This window comes from Sturnus vulgaris, chromosome 28 (assembly GCF_052056855.1).
Source record: "Sturnus vulgaris isolate bStuVul1 chromosome 28, bStuVul1.hap1, whole genome shotgun sequence".
Lineage (NCBI taxonomy): Eukaryota > Metazoa > Chordata > Aves > Passeriformes > Sturnidae > Sturnus > Sturnus vulgaris.
In genome coordinates, this window is record NC_142270.1 from 324357 (window position 1) to 348306 (window position 23950).

Consider the following 23950-nt stretch of genomic DNA (forward strand, 5'->3'; position numbering starts at 1 on the left):
GGGCCAGTGCTCCTCATGCCTCTCTCCCCGTGCTGGTAGAGAGACCCCCAAGGGGCTGCCCCACATGAATGGGGCGGCCAAGTAGCTTCCCATGCCCTCACCCCCCCATCCTCACACAGCTGCAGCAAGGGGGGCTCCAGTGAACCCAGCCTCTTTGCATGGGGAAAGCCCCCCCAAGGGGGTTGGCCTAGAGATAAGGGGCTCTTTGAGGGTACTTTAGGGGGAACATCAGGGTAGAGGAGCTCCCCACCGGTGATCCCTGGGATGCAGAGGCTGACCAGAGTGCACCAGAAATGGGCCAGATGGAGAGGGGCGTTCTGGGGGGATCCCCTCCAGCCATATCTCCACCCATGTTCCCTGGAAGGTCTGGGGCATCCCAGAGATTTGAGTTCTCCAGAGGGTCTGGAGCAGAGTATTGGGGTCCCTCTGGGGGGTCATGAGCAGCCCAGGGTGATCAGGTTCCTCTAAGGATCTGGCAGTACCAGAGCATATTGTGGTTCTCCGAAGGCTCTGGAAGTAACCCAGGGTTTTGGGCCACTCTGAGGGTCTGGAGCACCCCAGAGTGGAGAGGTCTTCCTAGGACACCACAGGGTGTTGGGATACCTTTGGGGGTTTGGGCCACTCCAGGGTCTAGGGCCCACTCAGGGTGTTGGGGTCAGCCCTGGGGGTGTGGGGCTACCCCATGGTATAGGCTGTCTTGGTGGTCCAGGGTTATATCTGTGATATTTGGGGCCGCTGCATGGGTCTGGGGTCACCCTGGGACATGGAGGTGCTCGGGATCTAGGGACATGTCAGGGTGCTGGAGTAACTCTTGGGCATCCAGGACCACCTGGAGGGACTGGATCACCACAGGGTGTGGGGCCAACCCGGGGGGCTGAGTCTTGGTGTCCTCACAAAGCATAGGGTCACCCCATGGCTGGGGGATGCACACTGAGGGGCTGGGGACGTAGGGGGTGTCTGTGTCACCCCAAGGGACAAAGCACCCAGTGGTGCTGCTCCTGAAGCCCCTGAATCCATGGGGCTCCACAGCTCATTACAGGAGGGGACAGGGATCCCTCTGCTCTGCCTGGCTGCAGCCCTCAGCCAGCAGGATTCCCTTTATTTTGATTGGCTGCAGCCAGCAGCACCAGAGCTTCCTGTGCTGATTGGCCATGGCCAAAAGTGGATTCCTTTGTGCTCTGATTGGCCACAGCCCTTAGCCAGCAGGATTCCCTGTGTTCTGATTGAGCTCTGATTGGTGGCAGCCCACAGAGAGCTGCAGTCTCTCTGTTCCAATTGGCTGGGGGCAAACAGGAGAGATTCCCTGCACTCCAATTGGCTGGAATTAAAGGAAAAAAAAAAAAAAAGGGGGAAAAAAAGGGTGTGGGGTGTGGGATTCCCTGAGCTCTGATTGGCTGGGACTGAAGAAGGGATTCCCTGTCCTTCACTGGGACAGTGCCAGTGCCAGGTGTTGGGGACAGTGAGAATGATCCCAAACCCATGGCAGTGCAGATGACAAGTGACAGTGCCAAGTGCAAGGACAGATGCAGTGCCAGGCATGGAGACTTGCTGGTGCACAGTGAGGGGACAGTGACAGCTAGGACCACCCAGGTGTGTGGAGGGAAACACTCACTCCAACCCACATGGGACACATCCCCACACTACTGCTGGCACCTTTGGTGTCACCTTGGCCCTGCTGGGGGCAGGCCAGGGCCACACTGTCCCCTGCCAGTGCCTGGTGCCATCCGCCCTTGTCACCATGTCCCCCCAGGGCAGACAAACAAGACCCGTGGAGCCAGAGGAAGGACTTTATTGTGGGGGAGGGGGATGGATGGGCTTCAGGAGGGCTGGAGGGGCGTAGGGGTTTGTGGGGCAGTCGGGGCTGTGCCTGTGGAGAAAGCAAAGAGTGGGGGGTGAGTCAGGGGCCAGCGGAAGCAGCTTATTTAGCCTTTCCCCTGCTCCACAACATACTTTGGGGTGATTTGGCTCACCCCCACCCTATAGAGCTGCATCAAGGACAGTTCAGAAATCCCAAGCACACTCCCACCCCTCCAGCAGGTGTGGGGTGCAGGACATAGGGTTCAGGATCAGGATGTGGGGTGCAGGATGCAGGGTTAAGGACACAGTGCAGGACTGGGACATGGGATGCAGGACATTTGGTGCAAGATCAGGACAGGGGTCCAGGATGTGGGCTCAGGATCAGGTTGTAGGGTGCAGGAGAGTGCAGGACAGGGGGTGTGGGATTGCGATGTAGTGTGCAGGACATGGTGCAGGATGCGGCATGTAGGATCAGGATGTGGGATGCAGGACACAGGGTACAGGATCGGGACACAGGATACGGGGCACAGGACACAGGATGCAAGAGGCAGAGTGCAAGATCAGCCCATGAGATGTAGGATCAGGATACAGCTGGGCACTGACTGTACTCAGGATTGGCAGAAGCCCATGGCAGAGCAGATGTCCCGGGGCATATCTCCGTTCTGCAGCCCCTCGGTGATCTGGTCCTGGTACTTGTTCACGAGCTGCTGGCACACCTTGCCCATGACCCGGCCCAGCAGCCGGCAGCCCTTCTGCAGTGCTGCTGCCACTGCCGCCTGCCAAAGCCACCACAGGTCAGGGGGCCACAGGGAGAGGGCCCCCAGCCTGGCCCCCCAGACCCTCATCACCCCTCACCTCGTCAGGGTCGTCACCTGCCAGCTTCTTTAACCTCTTCAGGACCTTGGTGCACTGGCTGCACTTAATCCCCCTGCCCTGCGCCACGCTGTCCCCATCAGCCACGTTCCCCTGTGAAGACGTAAAGACCCTCAGGGCTGCCTGGACCCCTGTGTGGCCCTGGCAGTACTTGGGGGTGGGGTGCTCACCAGGGCCAGGCTGTCCCAGAGGTCCCGGCACTGCTGCTCCCAGCCACAGCGTGTGGCCATGGCCACGTCCCAGCACCAGGAGATTGGGTCACCCTGGCAGGGCAGGGGGGCCACAGCCTGTGCTGCTGCATGGAGACAGAATGGTGAGCGTGGCTGCAGGTTGGGTGCCCATCACTGAGGTCCCCAGGGGCCCTGGAGGTGCCCAGATCCCTAAACCACCAGCCTTAGGTATTCAGCCCCATCCTTACCACCCCTCCTGCCTGAACTCACATCCTTCTGTTCCCACCCTTCCTAGGTCCCCATGCAGACCCTATCCCCAAATGTCCCCAGGCGCCAGTCCCAACATGGGCACCCTGCCAATCATCCCTGGCTCCTCAGGCAGACTCCAACCCTGCCACCCCCCGGTGCTTGTTCTCATAGAACCCCATCCCTGCAACTCCCATGCCACCATACCTCCCGCCTGTTCCCTTGTCCTCCTTCCCACATCCCCGAGTCCCCACACAGACCCCATCCCTGTCACACACAGGTCCTCACACAGACCCAGCCCCCCCCGAGCTCAATCATCCAGACTGTTATCCCCATTGCCCCCATGTGTCTCCTCTCCCCTCCAGCTCAGGGTGACCATCCGCCCTGGGAGGCAGGAGGGTCCCCATTACCTCCCAGCAGCAGCAGCAGCAGCAGCAGGAAGTTAGCAGTCATGATGAGCCCACTGAGCCGGTGACAGCAGGTGACTGACAGTGAGTGACTGCGTCCTGACACCTTTTATAGAGGAGCCGCGGGCTGAGGGGGTGGGGGACCAAAACCCCAAAACTACTTAAAAAAGAACACGGCTGCTCCTCAGGACCCTTCCTGCCTCACAGCTCCACCCCCGCAGGATGAGGGTACGGGGGGGCCTCGGGGGGGACATGGCTCAGCAGCCCCCAACCTCCTCGGCCTCGTCCCCTCAGGGAAACTGCCCCTAAATGCCCCAGAGTGTGGGGCGGGGAGGGAGTGGCTGGACTCCCGAGGGCTACTGAGGGTCTATCCCGAGACCGAGAAGGTTCCGGGGTCCTCTTTGAACCGCTCCGGGCTCTGGGGAGTCCAAAGCCTTAGTGTCCCCCCGGAGGTCAGCGCCCGTGTCCTCTCTGGGGTCGGTGACGGTGTCCCCTTCCCACCATGGGTTCCGTGGGGCCCCGGGGTCGATCCTCACGTCTCGCTGTCCCGGCCCAAACCGCGGGGTCGGTCCCCGTCTCCTCCGTGCCCTCCCCATGCCTCCTTCATGTCCCCTCTGTGTTCCCCCGCGCGGGACTCCTGCACCACTCCCGACCCACAGCGGTTGCCATGCCGACTCTGGCGTCACTTCCGCCGCGCGATCACACAAGTTCCGGTTGGCAGTGTTCGCGCCTTTTCCCGCCGCAGCCCCACCCGGATGGCGGGGTCTGATGTCGGCGGTGCCCCTCGGCCTCCTACCGCCTCCCCTGTACGTCACCTGCGCGGGCCCCGGGCGGCGACCGAGGGGATATCCCCATTCCGGAGGGGGGGAGACCCCGGTTGAGGGGCCTGAGGGGGATCCTGTGAGGCCCTGCAGCCTGACGGGGGTTGGGGCGTTAGGGTTGGGGGTTTGAGGGGACGCTGTTGTGTCCTCGGGGGTGTTTGGGTGGTCTGGTGCCACGGGGAGGAGGAGTGTGCCAGAGGGGATGTGTTGGGGGGACACTAGTGCCTGGGATGTCCGGGGATCTATGAAGGGTCTGGGTCCATTTGGGAGAGGAGGTCATGGGGAAATCCGATGGCGAAGGTGTATTTTGTGGGGATTTCAGGGATCCTGCTCTGGAGAGGATGGGATGGTGCAGTCACCAGGATGAGTTTGGAGATGCCTTGGGTTAAGATGAGAGGGGAGGAAGGGGGCCTGAGGTGTTGCAATGTGCAGAGGGAGGGTCAGACCCGGACGTGGTTTGTGTTTTGGGGGTGGGGAAGATCATTTTCAGGAGGACTGTTGTGTCTTGGGGTGACAGTGATGGCCGGCTGGAAGCCAGGATCCTTAATTCACTAAATTTATTTTCCAGACCCAGTGTTAGACCCCCACATCCCACCATGTTTTCAGAGCAGGCAGCCCCCATGGCGCAGGGGCTGCTGGCCCCCCCGTCGGCCGAGCCCCCCACCTTCCCCAGGGTGCCTGTGTCAGGATACTCGGACTGCTCGCAGCCCTTCCAGCTGGGTGAGCGTGGCTTCTCCCGGCAGTATGCTCACATCTACGCCGTGCGCCTTGCCGGGATGCGGCCGGGCCTGGAGCGGCGTGCACGGAGCTGCTGGGGTGAGCCATGGGGAACCCCCCCCATTACCAGGAAAAACACTGAGGGGCTGCAGTGTGTCTAGGGGTAGGGACAAAGCTGGGAGAGGGCTAGAGCATCAGGAATGGCTGGGGGGACTCAGCATGGAGAAAAGGAGGTTCACGGAGGACCTTCTGGCTCTGCACAACTTCCTGGCAGGAGGGTGCAGCCAGCAGGAGATCAGGCTCTGCTCCCAGGAAACAAGGGACGGGACAAGAGGACATGATCTCAAGTTGCACTCGGAGAGATTCAGATTGGATATTGGGAAAATTCTTTCATGGAAAGGGCTGTCCAGGCCTGACACAGACTGCCCAGGGCTGGAGTCCCCATCTCTGGGGGCAAATAACAGCTGTATAGATGTGGAACTTGGGAACATATGTTAGTGGTGGCCTTGGCAACAAACATCTGTGGAGCTGCCTTCAGATTTTATCTCTGTGCTTGACCAGATTTATATCTGGAGTCCAGAAGTGAGTGAATGTTCCGTCTTCAGGCTGGATGTACCCTGCAGGCATCCCTGGGGGCCAGATCCATCCCTGTTGGGAGTAGTCCATCCCTGCCTGGCTGGGATCCACCCACAACCTTCATGCAGCCTGAGCAGCTCCAGTGTACCCAGTTCTGCCAGTCTCCAACCTTGACAGGGGATGTGCAGCAGAGCCCAGACAAAACAGCTCAGCCCCCCCAGCTCTGGGATGCACAGTAATAATGGGATAATTTGCAGCTGGATTATTTCATAATCCTGCTGCAGCTCCTACCTGGAGTTCTGACCTTGGGACAAACTGCATTCCCCATCACAGATAGAAGGGGGGGTGCGGGCAGAGAGAGCACAGTTGTCTTTGTCATGTCACCCACACACTTCTGGGAGCAGGAATTGAGTGTGAGGTTTGTCAGGTTGAGGCTGGGCAGCCCTGGCCAGGAAGTGGGGTGCAGGGGGGTGAGAGGTGCTAGAGGGGGCTGCTTCCTGGCTGGGGGGTTGTGGTTCTGCGGGTGAGACCCTCGTGCTCAGAGTTTCCATCCACGGGATGAAGCAATACTGAGGCTCTGCCCCCCCCCCCGGCCTGGGCATGGCCTGCGATCGAATTTCCTTCAGCTTTGCCCTTCTATGGGCAAAAGCCCCTTCAGTGGAAGCTTTTGGTCTGGATGCCTGTTCTTGTGCTCTCCCCAGCCCCGTGGGCTGTGCGGAAGCAAAGCCAGTGCTGCTCTCATGGCAGATGTCATTCCTTGGTTGGCCACCCCAGACTTTGCCAAGTGTGACAGGACCCCATGGTTTGTAAAGCTCCACCTCCTGAAGTCCTGGGATGGGACCAGATTTTGGGGTTTGTCTCCCAGCAGGAAGCGCCTGCAGGCAAAAATCTGGAGAGCACAACCCCCTCCCCCTGAACATACATTTTGAGGAGTTTGAGCCAAAAATAAGAAATTTCAACAGGATTGTTTTTGTTCTGACTCAGAGCGTTTGCATTCCTGGGCTCGGGAATCCATGTTTCCAGCGTGAGGTGCCAGGGATGGCAGCAGGATGCTCTCCCTGGGACAAGAATCACGTTCAGCAGCGCGTGATGAGCAAAGTGAGATTTTTGGGAGGAGAAATGTTACCCAGAAAGGACGAGGAGCTGGCACAGGCAGTGTTGTTTCGGGAGAGGAGACTAGGAGCAGGTTCCGTGCTCTTCTCCAGCCCTGAGGCTCAGGATAGACTTCACAACGTAGTTTAAATGGGGAATGGCAGTCCCACAGCCACATAGTGGATGGGAGGACACACACTGGATGGGGGTGGAGCACCTCTGGGTCCGCGGGGGTGGGGTAAGAAGTTTTGGGCTCACTTTGTGGTGAGGGAGATTTTTGCTCCTCAGCCACAAAGTGGATGCAGCTGGGGCTGCGATGTTTCTTGCAGCTCCTGAGGTTCTCCCAGCCTGTATCCCCTGTGGATCCCTGCCTAAAGCCCAGGGATCTGTCAGCATGCCAGGATCTTCTCTGGATATGATGGGGATCCTGAATCCCAGCAGGGATCTGGGGTAGAGGATCTGGCCCTGGCAGAGATCAGGTTTGGGAGTGTTGAGTGATCTCCTGCCTGTCAGCTCTGAATAGGATATTTGGGTCATCCCCTGGATGAAGAGCAGGAACAGCAGCCCCCCATGCCCAAGGGCAGGAGTACTGCATCCTGGACCCTTTCCTGGGCAGAGCTGTAGCTGGAAGCTAAATACACCGTCATGACCCAGCTTTCCCCCCAGCACAGAGGAAATGCCTGCAGGCTTGCAGGCTCTGGAATGCTCCTCGGCCCCATCTGGCCCACACATGTCTGTTCGGCGCCTTGCCTCGAGGAAAAGCAGGAGGCTTCCCAACATTCCCCAGCGCTTTTTGCTGGCCTCGTTGCTGGGGCCCTTCAGCTGCCCCCGCTAGGCCTGCCCTGTGCCCACTGTCACCCCGAGGCCACTGACCCACGTCTCTCCACAGGGGATGGCATTGCGCTGCGGAAGCTCTCGGAGCTGCAGGCAGGAGAGAAGTGCTGCGTGGTGGGGACGCTGTTCAAGTCCATGCAGCTCCAGCCCTCCATCCTGCAGGAGATCAGTGAAGAGGTAATGGGGTTACCCCCTCCTCCTCCTCCTCTTCCACACAGCTCAGAGGGTTGTGCCAGCACACCTGAGAGCTCAGCTGGGTTTCCATGGCTTCTCTGTGCTCTTTGTAGCCAGGGAACTGTTTGAGATTTGAGCAGGATGGCCTGTGCCCAGCCTGTCCCTGGATGCCGCCTTGGTGCCACCTCTTGGTGTCATTGTGTGTGTGCTCCTTATGAAATCATGGAAACACAGAACAGGTTGAGTTGGAAGAGACCTTAAAGCCCATCCATGGCTGGGACAGCCACAGCTTCTCTGGACGACCTGTGCCAGGGCCTCACCACCCTCACAGGCTATTTCTTCCCAATATCCAATCTAAACCCACCCTTTGTGCATCTGTCCGTCCCCCCCCCCCCCCCCCGCTGCTTTCCAGCACTCTTGCTCAGTGATGCTTTTGCAGTGCTCGGTGAAACCGGACCATCCAGGGGGTTCCAGCTGTCAGGGCCCCCAGCTGCGTGTTGGCTGTTCTGGTGATGGAGGCTGGGGTTGGGAAGGGTCCTTGGGGCTGCTGGTCCTTGCTGAGGCCATCTGAGCTGTCCCTGTGTTCTCGCAGCACAACCTGGTGCCTCAGCCACCCCTGCCCAAGTACATCCAACCCTCTGATGAGCTGATGCTGGAGGATGAGCTGCAGCGGATCAAGCTGGAAGGAGCCATTGATGTACAGAGGCTGGTGACAGGTAAGGGACAGTGGTGCTTCTGTGGTGGCACCCACCCTGCAGGGGCTGGCCAGGGCTGACCTGACCAGGCCTACTGTCCCGTAGGAACCATCTTGGCTGTGTATGGCTGCGAGCAGGACGACGGCAGATTCCTGGTGGAGGACCACTGCTTTGCTGACCTGCCGCCACCACTGCCCTGGAATGGGCCCAGCTCTGACCGGTGAGTCAGCAGCAGCAGGGCTGGGGCTGGCCCTGTGTCCCTGATGTGTCCCTGAGCCCCTTGTACCAAGAGGACTGGCAGGGGGGTCTGGGCCCCCTGTCCCCACTCTCTGAAGCCCCTAAGTTTGGGAGGGTGACACACTGGCTGGTGACTCTCCATCCATACAGGTTTGTGCTGCTGGCCTCGGGACTGGGGCTGGGCAGTGTGAGTGGGGAGGCCCTGCTGAGCACTCAGCTGCTGGTGGATGTGGTGACGGGGCAGCTGGGTGCAGAGGGTGAACAGAGCTGTGCTGCCCACATCACCCGTGTCATTCTGGCTGGGAATCTGCTGAGCCAGAACACACAGAGCCGAGACACTATCAACAAGGTACAGCAAGGAGGGGGCTGCAGCCTCACCGTGCTCCTGGAGTGCTGGGAGGATGTGGGGAGGGGACAGAGGGGGTGCAGGGTTGTCCTTCACTGTCTTCCTGCTCACCCAGGCCAAGTACTTGACCAAGAAGACACAGGCTGCAAGTGTAGAGGCTGTGAAGATGCTAGATGAGATCCTGCTGCAGCTCTGTGTGAGTGCTCGAGGTTGGCAGGGGAATCAGGTTCCTTTGGGGGAGGGAGTGTTGTTCCTGAGGTGGGGTAGTAGTCTGGTGTGCAGGGTGGCAAAACCCCCTTCCCCAGCACCCAACTTCCCTTTGAGCACCCCACATGGGGAGGCAGATCACAGCCCAGCTCCAAATCCTTCTCCTGGGATCTCGCCTCCTTTGTGAAGCCAAGCAGCGTGTCCTGGGGAAAAGGAGCAGCAGTGACACCAGGGCTTTGCTCTGAGCCCCCTTGGAGGGCACTTTAGCCACCCGGTTGATCGTCGCTCTACCTACAGACCTCCGTGCCTGTGGACGTGATGCCTGGCGAGTTTGACCCCACCAACTACACGCTGCCACAGCAGCCCCTGCACCGCTGCATGCTGCCCCTGGCCAGTGCCTATGCCACTCTGCACCTCGTCACCAACCCCTACCAGGCCAGCCTGGATGGTGTCAGGTAAACAAACCTGGTGTGCTACCAGCTCTGGTGACTGTCAGTGGCATGGGACCATGTGACATGTCCTGGCACGTCCAGCATCTAAAGCACCCCTTCTTTCCCCCATAATGTAGGTTTTTGGGGACGTCAGGGCAAAACATCAGTGATATCTTCAAATACAGCAGCATGGACGACTACCTGGAGATCCTGGAGTGGACGCTACTGGCAGGACACATCAGCCCCACGGCCCCAGACACCCTAGGTATGGTGCGGGCTGGGGGATTGTTGAATGGGGGTTTTCCCAGGGGCTCCCCCCCTAATTCCCATCTTCCCCAGGCTGTTACCCATTCTACAAATCTGACCCGTTTATCCTCACCGAGTGCCCTCACGTCTACTTCTGTGGAAATGCACCCCATTTCCAGTCCAAGCTGCTCCAAGGTGAGTCTTGCAGCACACCCAAATCCTTGCAGGGGCTGGGAACCCACGCCACGGTCTGCCGGGGTCTCCTCTGCTTGACGCCCACCTGTGTTTGCAGGGAAGGAGGGGCAGCGGGTGCTGCTGGTGACGGTGCCAGACTTCAGTGCCACGCAGACCGCCTGCCTCGTCAACCTGCACGACCTCACCTGCCAGCCCATCACTTTCTCTGGCTTTGGGGCTGACAGCGAGGACGGGGATATGGAAGTTGGACACTGACCATAGGGAGGGCACAGACTCCACAAGTCCCCATTCCTCCAGGGGTCCAGGCACTCACTGCCTTTGTCTGTCCTCTGGGAGGGTGACAGAGCTGGGGAAGCACTGGAGGGACAAGATGTTCATACCAATATAACTTGATTTATTTGTGTAACAAAAACTGTATGGAGGGGAGAAAGGCTGTGCCTGCCTCCATGGGCCCTGCCCAGGAGAGCAGTACCACTCCTGCCACCCGACTGGAACACGGACAGTGGGCTGCCACCCTAGCTCTGAAGGATAGGGTAGCATGTCCCTGACAGCACCCAGCTGTTGGCGACAGTGCCTGCAGTCCTTAAAAGCCGCAAGGTGAGGGGCTGGAGCCCACCTGGAACAGCTGCCTGGGCTCAGGGAAGATGTTGAAAGTGGATGCTGAAGCGTCCGACCGTGGCTTGAAGCAGAACGAGGGGTGAAGTGTCCCTAGTCCCCAAAGTTCACAGTGTAGGTTTCAGCCGTGGTGAGGGGCTGCACTGTCCCCGTGTGCAACTCCCAGCCCTCCGTCTCTGTCACCAGCTCGGTGACCACCTCCGTCTCAGTGTCCATCTCCCAGGTGCCAGCGGTGGGTGGCTCCTGGCTCCAGGGTGTGTAGGCCGTGCTTCTGAAGGGGAAGGGGAGGGCCGTGGTGGACGGTGGAGCCGTGGGGCTGCTGGTGGCCATGGTGGCGTTGAGGCGCCGCAGCCGCATCTGCTCCCGCAGCCGCATGCGGTGCCGCAGGCGCAGCCGCAGGCGCAGGCGCTCGCGGGGCGTCATGGGCCGGCCAGGCACCACGCGGCGGATTGGCCGGTTCCCATTCATGGCCATGATCTCTCGGATGCGCTTCCAGTTGGAGCGGGACAGGATGAAGTTGCACTGGGTGGCCCCGATGTCATAGAGGACGTGGCAAGTCTTGACGCTGGGGTTGTAGCCCTCAGCCCGTGCTGACACACGGTACTCGCCCGGGTTCAGGATGCGCCAGTAGTCCCCGCCACTGGCTGCGGACAAGGGACAGCAGGGTGGGGTGAGGGCAGTGCAGTGCTCCCAGTACCCTGCCAGCACCTCACAGTACCTACCTGTCCTGATGTTGTGGTTGATGCCCCCCACCACAATGGTGGCATTGGCAATGGGCTCTCCCTGCTGGTCGGTCACCACACCCTTGATTCCTCGATGGATCTGGGTGAGGAAAAAGGATGAGTGGAACTCTGTGGGACAGGTGGAGCAGCTGTGGCCATGTCCCAGTACACACCTGCTCCATGAAGGTGAGCAGAGACTCCTTGTTGTTCTCCCACTCCTGCTGCAGCTCACTCTCATGGGGGAACTTGTCACAGCCCAGGTAAATGGAGAGCTCCAGGCAGTTGGTGTGCAGGTAGCTGAAGTCATTCATACCTGCAAGAGCATAGAAATGCCCACCCAGCTGCTTGCTCACTGACAGTGATTGGGTTATGGGGCAGCCATGCCACTGGCTCCAACTTACTGCCAGCCCGGGGGTGCCACTTGGCACCCTGCACGATGCCCATGGCGTCGGTTACGTCCTGTGCATGGCAGCCCCCACGGAAGGTCTCGGTCATGGTGAGGTGTGCTGAGGCATAGGAGATAGCGAGCCAGCGAAACACGGCATCGTCAGGTGTCTGCTGCAGCTCGGGGTGCTCATCCTCATAGTCCAGGGGACGAGGGGCGGCTGCTGGCATTGGGGGGCTGGGCCGGGCCGTGTCAAAGGGGAAGGACACCAGCTTCTCCCCACCCTGCAGGTTGGCTCCCAGTACGAAGGGGTTCTTGTCCATCCATGCCATGACAGCCCGTGTCTCCACTGCCACCTGTGAGGCAGGCACAGGTGTCACCCTCTGCCACCCTCTCCATGCCCCTGTGCCCTGTGCCACACTCACCGCCGCATCTTCGGACAGGTAGTGCTCTGGGATGGGGATGTGGTGCTTGGGGAACTGGTGGGGCACCAGCCGCCTCTCCTCGGCTGCCCACAGCGCTGAGGCTAGGTCTGGGAAGTTCTCAAAGAGGTCAAAGCCTTCCTCTGTCCAATGGCCCAGTGCCCAGTTGCCCAGTTCGGAGCCCTGCAGGCAGCCCAGGACACTGGTGAGTCCAGGGGGGCTGCATCCCACCACTCGTGTCCCATCCCATTGCTCCAGGTTCCACCCCCTTCTCTGACACATCTCAGGTGCCCAGCTTGGAGCCCTGCGGCCAGCCAGAGCAGTGGTGAGCTGTGAGGAGGGGCTGCATCCTATTGCTTTACCACCCCATCCCACTGCCCCACAGCTCACCCCAACACTCCACATCCTACCCCACTGCTCCACTGTCCTATCTCACTGCCTCATGGCCCATCCCACCCTGCCGCCCCCTCACCGCCTCATGGGCCAGCTCGTAGCCATCAGGGTTGAGAGATGGCACGAGGTGGATTCGGGTGTCGGTGACCAGGCTCCGCACGCGAGGATTCCCATCCTGGTACTCCTTGCACAGGAACTGCATCAGCAGCAGCAGCAGCTCCCGGCCCAGTGCCTCATTCCCGTGCAGCCCCGCTGTGTACCGGAACTCAGGCTCACCTGGAGGCGGGAAGGGTCAACAAACACCTGGGACCACGGCTGGGGACCCCCAGACCCTCATACCTCCCTCACCCGTCTCGTGCTCGCCCGGGTTGTCGGAGACCTCCATGGCGTAGATCTTCAGCCCCCGTGAGCTCTTGCCAATGTTGTAGATGCGGGTAATGGTAGGACACTCCTCATTCACCACCTTCATCAGCTGCAGGGTGGGGAGAGATGGGGGCAGTGCTTGGGGGGATGACCCCACACCCTGCACCACCACGGAAGTGCCCACAACTACAGAGAATGCCATGCCCCAAAGATGTGCCCATCACCACAGAAGCATCCACTCCTCATGGAGGATCCCACCCCACAGAGGATCCCACCACCATGAAGGATCCTACAACCATGAGTGTTCCAACCCCACAGAGGATGCCACTCAATGGATTTGTTGAGAGAATTCCATCCCCCAGAGAGGCCCCCACCCCCTGCTGGATCTGCCCACCCCCCAGCAGTGCTCACCTGCCTCATGTCCTTGTAGGAGTGGTGTCGGAAGTCCAGGTTGTCCGTGGAGGTCACCTCGTTCTGCTGGGTGTAGTAGCTGCTGACAGCTGTGGAGAGGACAGGGACACAGCAGTGGGGGATAGCTGCAGAGATCCCATCCCCATGGCCCCCAGACTGCTTCGGGGGGACTGTTACCAGAGAGGGGGCACCCCAGGACCTCAAGGCGCAGGCAGAGGCTCCCATTCCAGCGCTGGGGGTAGATGCGGATATACCGGGCCACCACTGGCTCAGGGAACTCACTCAGCACTGGTGTGTCCTTGTCCACATTGCCGTAAAACATCTGTCAAGGAGGGAAAGATGCACCCAAGAGGCTCCTCGTTGTTCCCATGTCACCCGCCCAGAACAGGTCCCCACCATCTCTTCATAGCCATTGCTGTACATCACCCAGTGCTGGCTGTCGTTGCTGAAGCCCACATAGAAGCTGGTGACAAAGTCATCACTGTGGGAGGACAGAGACAGGTTGGGACAGGGGTCCCCATGCTGCTCCCCTGCCCCACATCCCGGTCTGCACCCCCACATGCCCATACTGGATCTGGGAGTCACGGCCCTGGGTGATGACACCAGTGAACATGGTGATGCGACGAGTGTCCACCTCGAGCCAGTGTGCCCGGCTGTCATCCTCAGCACACCATGCCCCATCAAAGAAATCCTCCTCATTGGTGCCCGCCTGGGGAGCAGTGAGCGAGATGTGGGTGGGGGTGTCCCCATGGCCTGTGGGGTGGCTGCTGGGGGTGACCCTCACCTGCATGTTGAGGCGGCCACGCTGGGCACCCAGCCCGTGACGCAGCATGGAGGAGGCCAGGATCTGGTCATCCTCGATGCGATGGGACTCCAGCCCGATTGGGGGACACCCTGTGGACAACAAGGGGTAGGGTGTGATGGGCTTCCCCCCACCACGGTGTCCCTGTCACCCCAGGAATGGTGACACTCACTTTTCTTCTCTGCTGGAGGGGCCCCTTCCTCCTCATCTGGATCCCACTTCTTTCCTCCTGTTTTTTTGGGTTTTCCTGGGAAAGGAAAAGCCACAGTGAGGGGGGCAAGGACAGGGACAGGTGTGAGGGGACAGGAATGGGGGCTGGCACCCACCTTTGCGGTCCTGGCCCTTCTCCTCCACCCAGCGCTCCTCCTCCTCCTCCTCTTTCTTGGGCTTCACTGTTGGTGAGGTGATACCCACCCCAGGGACGTGACACTAGTCCCAGGAACATGCCACCCACCCCAAGAATGTGCCACTGATGCAAGGGGTGTGACACCCACCCTGGGAACATGCCACCTCCCTGGGGATGTGACACTCACCATGGAGACATGTCACTCACCCAGAGACATGCCACCTACTCCAGGGATGTGCCACCATCCCCGAAGTCATGATACCCATCCTGGTGATGTGACATCCACTCCAGGGAGGTGACACTCACCATGCAGATATGTCATCTACCCCAAGGACATGCCACTGACCATGTGACTTGTGACCCACCCTGGTGACGTGCCACCTGCTGTGGGGATTTGACACCCACCATGGGGATGGAACCCAGCCCAGGGATATGCCACCCTCCCTGCGGCTCTGCCATCAACCCTGGTGCACACATGCCCACCATGGGCACATGCCTGTCCCCCCGGGGCCCTGCCCGTCCTGTCCAGCCCCCTCCACCCCCTCTCACAGGGTCTGATTTTCTCCTCGTCTGTCTCCATCCTGTCCTCTTTGTCCAGGTGTTCGTGGGGCTTCGTTGGTGGGGGCAGCCCGTAAGTCCCTGGAGGGCACAAGGTGGGGGGCTAGGACAACCTTCTGGAGACAGGAGGGGCAGGGAGGATTGGGGGTGCTGGGGTGCTTCATCCTTCCCAGTTCATCACTCACAGTCATCATAGTCGGGTGGCTCGAAGCCCTCACCATAGTCCCCTTCAGTCACTGGGCCAGGCAAGGGGGGCTGCGGCAGGGGCTGTAGGGGGGGCTCCTCTGGCTCTGCTTGGGAGAGGGGGGGAAGGGGCCGTGCTGGAGATGGGGAGGCAATGAGGGGGTCCCCATGTCCCTGCAGGGTGCCTTCTGTCCCCTATGGGGTCAGCATATACCCTCTGGAACCCAGATTTCCCTTTCAAGTTCCTATGTACTGTGAGGTTCCCATGTCCCCACCAGACCCCTCTGTATCCCATGGGTGCCTAGACCCCTAAGAGATCCCCACACCTCTAGTGTCCCCCCAAGAATCCCTCATGCTCCAATGGGAAAACCATGTCCCTACGGGGTTCTCTATGCCCCCTCAGGATCCCTGTGCCCCTGCAGGGTTCTCTGTGTCCTACAAGACCCCTCTACATCCCACAGGACCCCCGTGCCACCAAGTGATCCCCACACCCCTACAGGGCCCCTGCATATCTTATGCTGTCCCCATGTTCAACCCAGCTCCAGGCTAACCCAAAATGCTGCTTCCCTGGGTTCCCAAGGCTGGGGACTGTCCCCCAACTTGACCCTGAGCAGTGCCAGCCCCCCATGTCCCCATCCTCCCACATACGTGTCTCCTCGGGCTGGGGCCAGACCCGCTCGGGTCTCCTCCTGCTCGGAGGCCTGGGGGGCTTCTGCTGCCGCCGGATGTACTCAACTGGGGACACAGAGGGTGGCTTTGTGGTGAGAGCGGGGGAGGACATGCCCTCCATCCTTTGCTGCAGGCCAGGGGCCCTGGTGGCCCCTCACCCACACCCCAGCACCATACAGTCCTCGTAGTCCTCCCGCTCCAGCTGCTCATTGTAGTCCAGAGTCGGGGGTTCCGGCTCCTCCGGGACCTCTGCGGAGAAGGGACACATGGAGAAGAGGCACAGGGTGGCACTGGGATGCAAGCAGGGGACAACAGAGAGCAGGGAGGTGGCACTTGAGAATAGGGCGGAGGCCCTGAGGTTAGCATGATGGCCCTGGGGCACATAGGAGGTGACACTTGGGAGCAGGGAATTAGTCCAGAGTGCAGTGGGGTGCAGGGAAGTGACACCAGGGAGGAGAGATGTGGGCCTGGTGTGCAAGGTGATGGCATTTGGGATTCAGGGAGATGGTGCTGGGACACAGGAAGGTGGCATTTGGGAACAAGGAGGTGGCCCATGTTACAGTAGCATGGTCCTGGGGAGCTGGGACATGGAATTGGGGTGCCGGAAGGTGACATTTGGGGGCAGGGAGGTGGTCCCAAGACACAAGGAGATAGCCCCAGGGTGCAGAGGGGTGGCCCTGGCCTGCAGAGGAGTGTCCCCAAGACACAGGGTGGTGGCCCAGGGGACTGGGCACTCACCTGGGTGGGGCTCAGGGTTCCAGCCCTCTCGGCCCAGCCCCCAGCGCTCATTTGGTGGCTCTTCTAGCTCTCCTGGGGACAGAGACAGAGTGAGGGGCTGGGGTGGCCTCCCCAGGCCTCTGTCCTGGCCCCCCCTAGCCCCATAGTGGAAGAAAATCCCATGGGAAGGAAAGCGGGGGGACAGAGGGGAAACCCAAGGGGACAAATCCCAGCCAGCTGTAGGGTGCTGCCAGGGCCGCTGAGCAGGATTTGGGATGATGCTCTGTTGCACTGAGACCTCCCATCCCAACCCCACTAATGGCAAGATGGGTGTCTCCAAAACTCACTTCGGACACCTCCATCCTCCTCCTCCTCCTCCTTGTTGTGCAAAGGCTCCAGGAAATCGGGTGTCTCTTCATCCTCTTTGCCCTGTGAGGGCTGCAGGGTTGGGGGTGGTTCAGGGGGGGGACTTGGTGGCACTGGTGGCTTCTTGCCAGAGGGCTTGGTGGCCTTGGGTGGCTTCTCCTTGGGCTTTTTGGAGCCTTTTGGGGGTTTTTCAGAGCCTTTTGGTGGGTTTTCAGAGCCTTTCAGTGGCTTCTCCTTGGATTTCTTGGGGGGTTTGTTCTTGTCCCGGTCCTTGTCCTTGACCTTATCCTTATCCTTCTTTGGGCCCCGGGGTCTCTCCTTGGGCTTCTTGGGGGATTTTTCCTTCTTCCCCTTCCTGGGCTTCTCAGGCTCCGTCAGAGACCCAGGAGAGCCTGATGGGACAGAAGCGGGGGGGCAGCCACCCCGAGGCAGAGTGAGCGGGGCGGGGCCGGGCTGGGGGGTGCCCCCATCCCACCACCCCCGTTCCCCTTGGGATCCTGGTGCCGATCACTCACCGGTGCCGGTGTCGGTGCCGGTTCCGGTGCCGGTGCCGATGCCGAGGTGGGTGTCGAAGCCCAGCTCAATGCCGTCCCGGTCCCCGTCCCGGTCCCCGCCGTCCCCGGGTCCAAGGAAGCCCCGCAGAAACTCCTCGATCTCGGCGTCGGTGAGCGCGGGGGGGCCCGCGGCTGCCCCCGGTGCCGGTACCGGCAGCAGCGGCAGCAGCGCGGCCGTCAGCAGGAGACAGGAGCGGGGCGGCCCCGCCGGGACCATCGCTCTCCGCACCGGCCCCGCTCCCCGAGAGCTCCGAGAGCCCCGGACGGGCGGGCTGGGGGCGGTGCTGCGGCTGGGGGCGGGATCCGCTCGGCACCGAGGCGGCACTGGCGCTTAACGGGACCGGAATGGAACCGGGAGGGGCACCGACAGTGGCACTGTGGCCGGCTCGGTACTGGCACTGCACCGGGGCCGGGACTGCCGGGAACCTGCATGACACCGCGCGGGACTGGCGCTGCCTAGCACCGGCACTGGCATTGGCACCGGCACTGGCACTAAGACCGGGACTGGGACCGGGATTAGCACCGGGACTGGCACTGCCAGGGACTCGCGTTGTACTGGTCCCGTCACTGGCACCGGGACTGGCACCAAGGGCACACCGGCGCTGTGCTGGGTTGCAGGGGCTGGCCGTGCATCAGCCCTTGCACGGCGTGGGAACCAGCCCGGCACTGGCGCCGATCCTGTGCCAGCCCCACCCGCTGTGCCCCACGTGCCGTGTAGGGCCTGGCCCCAGGGCTGGCACCCGGCCGGGCGCTGGCGCTGCCCCGCAGCAGCGGCACCGACACCGCACTCCCAGCACGGGCGGGCACACGGAACACGCCGGTACTCCCTGTACCCCACATCCCCGGCACCCCCGCGGCTGCAGCACACACAGGCACAGCGCCTCACACCCCAGCGCTGCGCCTGCACGGGGATCGGGCGCACACCCACCGCGTCCGTGACACCGCAGGCACAGCACACGGACATGCTGCTCGTGTTAAAACACTGAATGTGGGACATGCACAGCCAACAGAACATGCACTGCACATGGACACGGAACATACACACACCACACATGGACCTGGCGCTCAGAACAGACACACACGCTGCACGAGACCCTGCACACATGGTATACACACACTGTACATGAGACCCTGCACACATGGTATATACACACTGTACATGAGACCCTGCACACATGGTATACACACTGCACATGAGACCCTGCACACATGGTATACACACACTGCAAATGAGACCCTGCACACATGGTATTCACACACTGCACGTGAGACCCTGCACACATGGTATACACACACTGTACGTGAGACCCTGCACACATGGTATATACACACTGTACATGAGACCCTGCACACATGGTATACACACACTGTACATGAGACCCTGCACACATGGTATACACACACTGCAAATGAGACCCTGCACACATGGTATACACACACTGCAAATGAGACCCTGCACACATGGTATACACACACTGTACATGAGACCCTGCACACATGGTATACACACACTGCAAATGAGACCCTGCACACATGGTATTCACACACTGCACGTGAGACCCTGCACACATGGTATACACACACTGTACATGAGACCCTGCACACATGGTATACACACACTGCAAATGAGACCCTGCACACATGGTATTCACACACTGCACGTGAGACCCTGCACATGCATGGCAGCGCCTTGTCCTTGCCGCACACAGAGGAAGCACACACAGGAGATGCGGTGCACACGCTCTGCACGCAGTGCACACGTATTACACGTGTGACACCCCCCCGCCCCCGACGTTGAGGTTCAGGCTGCGGCGTGCATCCCCAGGGTGCCCCCTGGGGCGCTGGGGGTGCAAGGGGTGATGCTGGAGGGGCACTGGGTGTCCCCCACCCGCTCGGGCCCTGCAGGCTCCCTGGGCCGCAGTGGCGGCAGGGCCACGTGGCAGCTCAGGCCGCCCGCGATCGTCACATGCGTGACCACCCCCCCCAGTCACACGCGTGGCTCCCTCAGCCATGACTCACTGTCCAGCAATGCTGGAGCCTGCCGGGAGTTGGGGGGCCCCACCTGCACTTCCCTGTGCCTCCCAGTGCAGCCCAGTGACTTCCCAGTGCCTCTGCTGCAGCCCCTACTCCATCTCGTGCAGCCCTCAGGAATGCCCCCGTTCCAGTTCCACTCCTACTCCCACTGCAGCCTCCCCAGACTGTTATGGCTCCCCCAGCACAGCCCCGAGTACAATTCCCTTCCCTCCCCACTCTACAGTCTTCCCCCAGTACAACCCTACCATTCCCAGTACATATCCTCCCACCAGTATCAGCTCCCAGTACAGCTCCTCCAATCCCAGTCCCATGTAGACCATCCAGTACAGTCCCCCAGCCACTACAGCCCCTTTTCAGTTCAGCTCCACCCCCATACAGCCCACCCACTAAAGCTCCCAGCATTATCTTCATGCCCAGTATAGTCCCTTCTTCTCAGTACAGATTCTACCTCCCCCGGACCCCTAGAGCTGCCCCAGCCCCTGGCAGGGGGCCAGAGGCCTGGGACCCCAGGGCGAATGGCCCACAGGTGGCACAGGAGGGATGGGGGTCCTGGGAGGGGTGGGTGGGCCTGGAAAGGGGGGGTCCCAGTAGGATGGGGTAGGGTGTCGTCAGGGTGGAGGGGTCCCATAAGGGTCCCGGCGGGATGGGGATCCTAGAGTGGATCCAGGAGGATGTCACAGCAATGGGGTGGGGGTATCCCCTGAGAGTCTGGTGGTCCAGCAGCATCGAGGAGGGGTTCAGGAGGAGGGAGTCCCTCAGGAGGGTCTGCAGAATGGGGAGTCCAGCAGTGTGAAGACGGATCCCAGTGGGGTGGGGGTCCCATCAAGCTGTAGAGGCAGGGAGGGTGTCCCATGACGAAGGGGTCCTCAGTAGGGTTGGGGTCCCAGCGGGGGGGGGGGGGAGGGTCCCAGGGCTCTTTCCCCCCTCCCCCGCCCCAGTACGAGGGGCCGCACGCGAAGCCACATTTTCCCACCGGGGAGTCCCAGTCCTGGCGCCCCCCCATTCCCCTCCCTCACTCGCCACCCTCGTCCACACCCTTTCCTGCGCCTGAGTCACTCCCGGCGCCTTCCGGCTGTTGAGGCGTCCGCAGCCTCGGAGGGAGCCGGGCGCTGTCGGGGAATCTCTTGGGGCTCCGTCCGTCCGTCCGTTTGTCGGGGGTCCGTCCGTCTGTCTCTCGGAGGGGGGCGCTGTCGAGTTGTCCGTCTGTCCGTCATGGGCTGTACTCCTCGCTGGTCTGTCTGTCCTGGGGGCATCCCACCCTCCTAGGGTCCGTCTGTCCTTCTGGCTGTATGTCAGGACACCTCTGGCTATTGAGGTGTCTGTCCACTTTCCTGGGTGTCCATTTATTGGGTTGTCTGTCTGTCCATGGGAGTCTCCCCCTACCCATAGGTGTCCATCTGAACGTAGGGGTGTCTGTCAGCCCATTGGAGTGTCCATCTACCTCATGTGGTGTCCATGTATGCATTGGGGTGTCTGTCTGTCCTTCTAGGTGTCCATCTGGGCATCCAGTTGCCCTTCTGGATGTCTCTTGGTGTTTCTGTCTGTCCTTCTGGGTGTCTGTCTATCAGGGAGTCTACTTGTCCTTCAGAGTGTCTGTTGGGGCGTCCGTCTGTCGTTCTGGGTATTGATCTGTCTGCTGGGGTGTCCTTGACTTCCCTCCTGGCTCTCCATCCTTTGCAATCATCTCACGGTGTCTCCCCATCCACAAGTCTATCTGGCCCTCTATCCCTCTGTCTCCACAGCCTCACTGCCATGTGCACCACTCTCCCCAAAAGGTACCCTTCCCCACTCCCCCCATCCCCCCGATTGCTCCCATCTGACCCCACCCGCCGCCCCACAGTGGTTCCCCTTTCGGCCCCGGTGCCACCAGCCTGGGGCTGCACGTCTGGCGGGTGGAGCAGCTGCGGCCAGTGCAGGTCCCCGAGGCAACCCTGGGCGTTGTGTTCTCGGGGGACACGTACGTGGTGCTGCACAACGGGCTCGAGGAGCAAGCCCACCTCCACCTGTGGGTGGGTGAGCACAGGGGGGATGGAGGGGCTGTGTGATGGCGTGAGCCAGCTGGGGTTGGGTACTTGCCTGGCTCCCCCAGGCTGGGACTCCCCGCAGGACTAGCGGGGTGCCTGTGCCCTCCTCTCCACCCAGCTGAGCTCGCAGCTGGGCGAGCGCCGTCACCCACCGCGAGGTTCAGGGCAACGAGTCCGACCTCGGCATGGACTGCTTCCCCCGCGGCCTCACCTACCGGTTTTGGAGGTCCCCAGGGGTGCTCCCAGTACTCAGCATTCCCACCAGGCTCCCAGCACCCCAGAGCGGTGCCCAGCATCACCACTGGGCTCCCTCAGCGCTCTGCTTCATCCTCGCTGAGCCCTCGTGGGGTGCTGGGCACCCCCAGAAGGTGCTCAGCATCCCTGTTGGGTGCTCATGTCTGTGTTGGTTCTTATCAGCACCACTGGGTGCTGGGCACTGCACTGAGTGCTCAGCACCCTTCTTGGATGTTGGGCACCTCCACCAGACACTCAGCACTGGGTGCTGGGCACCCCACCACGGGCTCGGCACCGCCATGGGGTGCTCTGCATCCCCTCCAGCTGCTCAGTGTCTGTGCTGGGTGGCCGTCACCCCCATCTGGTGCTGAGCCCTTCTGTGCCGGCCGGAGGGCAGCGTGGCCTCAGCCTTCACGTGTGCCCAGCCTAGTCCCGGTCCTGTGCCCAAACTCTACCACATGAAGGGCAAGGGGAAGATTTGGGTGAGCCAGCGGGACCTGTCCTGGGCCAGCTTCAAACACTGGTGACTGCTTCCTCCTCGACCTGGGACAGAGGGGTTGGAGGGCGCCTGACCCCACTGTCCCACTCCCCGCTGTTGCCATCCCTAGTCCCCAGACCATTCTCACCAGGTGTGGGGCAAAATACATGTCCCATGTGCTCCTCTGTCCTCTGGGGTGTCCATCAGCTCACTGGCATGTCCCTCTTCGTTGGGGCACCTGTCCCTGCACAGGACTGGCTGTTTGTCCTCCACTTGGGGTGTCTGTCTGTCCTTCCAGTGGCCACTAAGGCATTTCCCTATCCATAGGGATGCTGGGTGGTTGGAGTGCCCATCTTCCCATCATGGCATCTCCCTGGACCAGCTTCAGTCCCAGTAGTTGCCCCACCCCCAGCCTGGGCGAGGTGGGCTGAGGGCCACTATGGGGCAGTTCCATCACCACTGTCTCTCTCCCTGCCCCTAGACCCTCGTTGTCGGGTGTGGGGCCCGAAGCAATGTCCTGGAGCACAGCAGGATGCAGGAGCTGGCTGCTGCCAGTCAGGACAGTGAGCGCAGTGGCAAAGCACACCTGGAGATTGTGGCTGATGGCAAGGAACCACCTGAGCTGGTCCAGGTATGTCCCCACTGGGCAGAGAGGGGCATCTGGATGTCCCTGGGGTGGTTCCATGCCCCCCCCAGTCTCATCCCCCAGCAGGTGCTAGGCCCCAAGCCCTCCTTGCAGGAGGGCAGCCCTGAGGAGGACATGGTGGCTGACCAGAGTAACACACAGGGGCAGCTGTCCTCTACAAGGCAAGGACATGGCAGGACACCATAATGGCACCAGAGCTGGGCATACCAAAGTGTCACCATGCTGGGCACAGGAGGTACATGAGGCTGGGTACAGCCAGGGTACACCATGACGGCCCCCAGGAGCACATGAGTTTGGACATGGCCCAGGGACATTCTGGTGACCCTTAGGAAAGCCATATGGAACTGAGCATGGCCAGGGAACACCATGGGAGCCCTGGAGCAGGCAAGGATGGGCAATGCCAGAGTGGCTGGGAGGGAGAGAGAGGACCCTGGGCTGGAGAGGCCCCAGGCGACCCTGCAGTGACGTCCCCTCCACGGGCAGGTGTCAGATAAGTTAGGCGCATGGACCTGACCCAGGTGGCCACCAGCCTGTTCTGCCCTGATGACTGCTTCGTGCTGGACAATGGCACTGGTGGGATGGTCTTCATCTGGAAAGGTGCCCAGGGATGGGGACACAAGGTGACATGCAGTTCTTCACCAGCTGGAAATGAGCAGCAGGTGCCCATGGGGCAGTGCCTGACCCGGGGTGTGACCAGGCTTGTGCAGCTGTGCCAGCTCCCAGCAATGGCTGCGCTCTGTTCAGCTGTCCCTGTCACTGTGCCATCCCTGTCCCTGCGCCTTTGTCCATCCCATCCCATCCCCATGCTGCTGGCATTCACATCCTTGTGCATCACATACCAAGCCCGTGACATCTCTACTGCTGTGATATCCCTATGTCTTTGCCCACACTATGCCTATGCCAGGCTCATCTCCATGCCATCCCCAAGACTTATCCCTTTGCCATTGCCATGCTCACACCCTGC

The 23950-nt window shown here is 61.0% G+C and overlaps 4 protein-coding genes across 6 annotated transcripts; 2 read left to right on the plus strand and 2 right to left on the minus strand.

The window, feature by feature from the left end:
• Positions 1 to 1773: 1773 nt before the first annotated feature.
• Positions 1774 to 4170, minus strand: GNLY (granulysin). 3 transcript variants are annotated; one of them, XM_014891413.2, is made up of 5 exons: positions 3497 to 4169; positions 2841 to 2962; positions 2653 to 2763; positions 2401 to 2573; positions 1774 to 1867 (listed from the first exon to the last, which is right to left on the minus strand). In XM_014891413.2, exons 1-4 carry the CDS (start codon positions 3537 to 3539, stop codon positions 2406 to 2408), a joined length of 444 nt encoding a protein of 147 aa, XP_014746899.1. In that variant the 5' UTR covers positions 3540 to 4169; the 3' UTR covers positions 1774 to 1867; positions 2401 to 2405. The 3 variants fall into 3 exon arrangements, with proteins under 3 accessions (XP_014746899.1, XP_014746897.1, XP_088036174.1); XM_014891411.2 differs by having other exon boundaries at positions 2841 to 2965; positions 3497 to 4167; XM_088180048.1 differs by having other exon boundaries at positions 1774 to 2573; positions 3497 to 4170.
• A 12-nt stretch (positions 4171 to 4182) lies between these two features.
• On the plus strand, positions 4183 to 10476 carry POLD2 (DNA polymerase delta 2, accessory subunit). The gene is made up of 11 exons (XM_014891402.2): positions 4183 to 4299; positions 4883 to 5130; positions 7589 to 7710; positions 8300 to 8423; positions 8508 to 8622; positions 8790 to 8988; positions 9101 to 9181; positions 9490 to 9647; positions 9761 to 9888; positions 9963 to 10064; positions 10162 to 10476. Exons 1-11 carry the CDS (start codon positions 4262 to 4264, stop codon positions 10317 to 10319), a joined length of 1473 nt encoding a protein of 490 aa, XP_014746888.2. The 5' UTR covers positions 4183 to 4261; the 3' UTR covers positions 10320 to 10476.
• On the minus strand, positions 10438 to 17840 carry AEBP1 (AE binding protein 1). The gene is made up of 21 exons (XM_014891352.2): positions 17532 to 17840; positions 16998 to 17408; positions 16672 to 16743; positions 16111 to 16182; positions 15913 to 15999; positions 15267 to 15371; positions 15073 to 15162; positions 14504 to 14569; positions 14350 to 14424; positions 14160 to 14269; positions 13945 to 14084; positions 13772 to 13856; positions 13553 to 13697; positions 13376 to 13464; positions 12950 to 13073; positions 12681 to 12877; positions 12212 to 12391; positions 11803 to 12142; positions 11575 to 11714; positions 11402 to 11501; positions 10438 to 11323 (listed from the first exon to the last, which is right to left on the minus strand). The coding sequence occupies exons 1-21, from the start codon at positions 17785 to 17787 to the stop codon at positions 10773 to 10775; spliced, it is 3435 nt and encodes a 1144-aa protein (XP_014746838.2). The 5' UTR covers positions 17788 to 17840; the 3' UTR covers positions 10438 to 10772.
• A 2407-nt stretch (positions 17841 to 20247) lies between these two features.
• On the plus strand, positions 20248 to 23296 carry CAPG (capping actin protein, gelsolin like). Its single transcript, XM_088179857.1, is given in 7 exon segments — positions 20248 to 20291; positions 21445 to 21617; positions 21694 to 21769; positions 21771 to 21854; positions 22260 to 22377; positions 22379 to 22416; positions 22824 to 23296. Coding segments are annotated over 7 exon segments (882 nt in total). The 3' UTR covers positions 23173 to 23296.
• The last annotated feature ends 654 nt before the right edge of the window (positions 23297 to 23950 follow it).

Bases quoted from the DNA above. Each gene is read 5' to 3' on its own strand.
- POLD2 (XM_014891402.2), top strand. From the start codon at position 4,262: ATGTCGGCGGTGCCCCTCGGCCTCCTACCGCCTCCCCT. The intron at 8,989-9,100 runs GTACAGCAAGGA...CTGCTCACCCAG, and splicing joins GCCGAGACACTATCAACAAG to GCCAAGTACTTGACCAAGAA. The intron at 9,889-9,962 runs GTATGGTGCGGG...CATCTTCCCCAG, and splicing joins CACGGCCCCAGACACCCTAG to GCTGTTACCCATTCTACAAA.
- GNLY (XM_014891411.2), bottom strand. From the start codon at position 3,539: ATGACTGCTAACTTCCTGCTGCTGCTGCTGCTGCTGCTGGGAG. The intron at 2,966-3,496 runs GTAATGGGGACC...GTCTCCATGCAG, and splicing joins GCTGCTGCTGCTGCTGGGAG to CAGCACAGGCTGTGGCCCCC. The intron at 2,574-2,652 runs GTGAGGGGTGAT...TGGCTTTGGCAG, and splicing joins CAGGTGACGACCCTGACGAG to GCGGCAGTGGCAGCAGCACT.
- AEBP1 (XM_014891352.2), bottom strand. From the start codon at position 17,787: ATGGTCCCGGCGGGGCCGCCCCGCTCCTGTCTCCTGCTGACGGCCGCG. The intron at 12,392-12,680 runs GTGAGGGGGCGG...GGCTGCCTGCAG, and splicing joins ACGAGCTGGCCCATGAGGCG to GGCTCCGAACTGGGCAACTG. The intron at 11,324-11,401 runs GTAGGTACTGTG...CCTTGTCCGCAG, and splicing joins CAACCACAACATCAGGACAG to CCAGTGGCGGGGACTACTGG.